Genomic DNA, 2404 nt, shown 5'->3' with positions numbered 1-2404 from the left:
ATGTTGGTGCCTTAACTTGGCAATACCGTGCAGTTGGTGCTGAACCGCAAAATAACAATTAAATGTTTCAAAAGTTTTTTTGTTTAAAGGGATGACATTTATTTTTTCAATATCAACAAACAAATGCACGAAAAAGCAAAGCCAACAAAGAGTATACTTTTTTTCCATTGTTGTATTAATAATAAGTATGGTTTATGTATTTTTGTTTGCAAAATACTAAACCAAAATCATCCTATCTTTAATTCAAATGAAAATGCTTTAACATCATAATTAAATTTACATTTTGCACATGCATTTTTTTTTTTTAAATTTTTGTTTTGAGAAAAAAACCATTTTGCAAAAAAATAAAAACAAAAATGACTAAATCATGGCTGTGAAAATAATTCATTTGTGTAAAAACCAGACATTTGTTCGTTTGGTCTATTTCTCACAATATTAGTTGTGTGATAATTCTCACTAATAGATTGAGAATATTCTTTGCTTTGTTTCATAGGGTTATAAGGTTGTATATTTTGGGCAGAATATGTATCCGGACATTCAGAATACAAACCAACTCTTTGTTTGTTTGTTTGGAAATGTGGTTGTGACTGAGTTAGAACTAATGGGTTGTTTTTCTGTTCAAATGTTTTTTCACAAAGATGAACTATTTCACCACCTGTTGGAAATTTACCTTCATCCTCAAAACAGGCCAATAAACCACAGATAGCAGTCATACATGCAGAGGTTTTTTTTTTTTCAGGTAATTTTCTTAAACGAAAAGCGACACTAATGGCAAAATTGTCAAACTCATCATCTTGGGTTGCTGTTTTTAATATTTCAATAGTTTGATTTGTTAATTGATCTTGGTTTATTTCTTTATTGCTTGGAATATTTTTTTTTTTTCCTTTTGCTTTCTGATAACTCACAGGTTGGGGATCTTGATTTGTATTGGAAACAGATGGTTCCAATGATCTGGTTTCAACATCAGACTCCAGATGTGTTTGTTCGGTATTAATTTCTTCCTCAATGGCTGGTTGTATTTGTGCAGGATTGATATTATCTTGTGATCTATCCATGTTCTTTTTCGGAGCGATATTTCCGTCGGTCCTTTATTTTGTATTAAAAAAAAAAAATAATATTTTTTTTAAATTAGTGCATTTTACTAAAAAATGTATTTTCTAAATTTGTGTTTTTGTTCTTCATTTAATATATATAAAATTTTGAAAAAAATTAACACTTACGGTCTTAAAACGCGGCCAGAACTTAAGAATTTCAAATCATTATAATAAATAAAATTTGGTTTAACTGGCGAGGATCCACTTTTACCAGGTTCAAATCTGATTTTATTGAATCTGTCACGGACTGATCTCCATCGCTTCCGTACATCATTTTCTATGTATTTAAAGAAAATTTAATTTAAAACTTTTTTGCTAAAATGTAACATCTTTAATGAAGATTAGGATTCAAATTGCAATTAAACACATACCAATCTTAGTTTGGAGGCTTTTATTTGCCTCATGCCATTGGGGATATAATTCTTGACAGATCAATAACCAGCTTTCGTCACGTTTGTTTTTTTGCATGTACTCAGGCGACGTGGGATCCCATAAACATGGCATTGATTCAACCTTAAGTTAGCGAAAAAATTTAAAAATAAATATAATATTATTCTATTTGATATTTTAAAAATAAATATAATATCGTGTATATTATCAAAATCTTCCAATTTTAGGAGATTACACATTTAATATCATAAATAAATAAAACAACTTACCAGACTAATAAGTTTGGAGACATCCAATCTCAAGCGCTTATACCAAGTCATGTTGTATATTATAGTCTGCTTTGATGGAGCAACCACACAATGTTTCGGATCTGTGCAGCAAACTTGTTTGCACATGGATCAATTTATTGTTAAGCGGATGTGACGCAAAATTAACTATTTGGGTGGTCATTGGTGAATTTACATAGTTGTGTTCATGATGTTCAAAACGCAATTCATATGACTATGAAACGCATATGAGACGGATGAAATTTTGACAAAAGTTCATTTAGTACGTTTCTCATTGACTTCAATGTGATGAAAACGTAACTAAAAAGGCAAAAACAATTGACAGGGTCCTTTTCTGAACGCATGGTTTTTGACCAAACTTATGCAAATTTTGACATGCGTTTGTAAACGCAAAGTGTGTACAAGAATTCAAGATTTCTCATTGACTTTAATGGAAAATCAAAACGCATGCATTTGGGCACAAAAACGCTGCAGTTCAAAACTGACTCTAAAAGCAGCGGAAACGCAGGTGAAAACGCAAAGTGTGAACATAGCCTAAAAGTATAATACTTTTAATAATAATATCAATAATATTATAATATAATACTCCTGGTTTTGGCTTACAGATACTGACAAAAAATACTGAATGTCTGA

General features: G+C 30.4%; 1 protein-coding gene across 1 annotated transcript; it reads right to left on the bottom strand.

The window, feature by feature from the left end:
• Positions 1-210: 210 nt before the first annotated feature.
• On the bottom strand, positions 211-1600 carry LOC142244273 (uncharacterized). Its single transcript, XM_075316483.1, has 3 exons — positions 1466-1600; positions 1221-1371; positions 211-1086 (listed from the first exon to the last, which is right to left on the bottom strand). Exons 1-3 carry the CDS (start codon positions 1596-1598, stop codon positions 366-368), a joined length of 1005 nt encoding a protein of 334 aa, XP_075172598.1. The 5' UTR covers positions 1599-1600; the 3' UTR covers positions 211-365.
• Between the last annotated feature and the right edge of the window lie 804 nt (positions 1601-2404).

This window comes from Anomaloglossus baeobatrachus, chromosome 6 (genome assembly GCF_048569485.1).
Source record: "Anomaloglossus baeobatrachus isolate aAnoBae1 chromosome 6, aAnoBae1.hap1, whole genome shotgun sequence".
Classification (NCBI taxonomy): Eukaryota; Metazoa; Chordata; class Amphibia; order Anura; family Aromobatidae; genus Anomaloglossus; species Anomaloglossus baeobatrachus.
Note: the sequence above shows the minus strand (reverse complement) of the source record. Positions and strands in the feature narration are given on the sequence as shown.

What these genes read in the sequence shown, in the direction of transcription:
- LOC142244273 (XM_075316483.1), bottom strand. Translation starts at nt 1,598, where the DNA reads ATGCCATGTTTATGGGATCCCACGTCGCCTGAGTACATGCAAAAAAAC. An exon ending in AAGCCTCCAAACTAAGATTG is followed by an intron (nt 1,372 to 1,465) that starts GTATGTGTTTAA and finishes TTAAATACATAG; the next exon opens with AAAATGATGTACGGAAGCGA. An exon ending in TCTGGCCGCGTTTTAAGACC is followed by an intron (nt 1,087 to 1,220) that starts GTAAGTGTTAAT and finishes TACAAAATAAAG; the next exon opens with GACCGACGGAAATATCGCTC.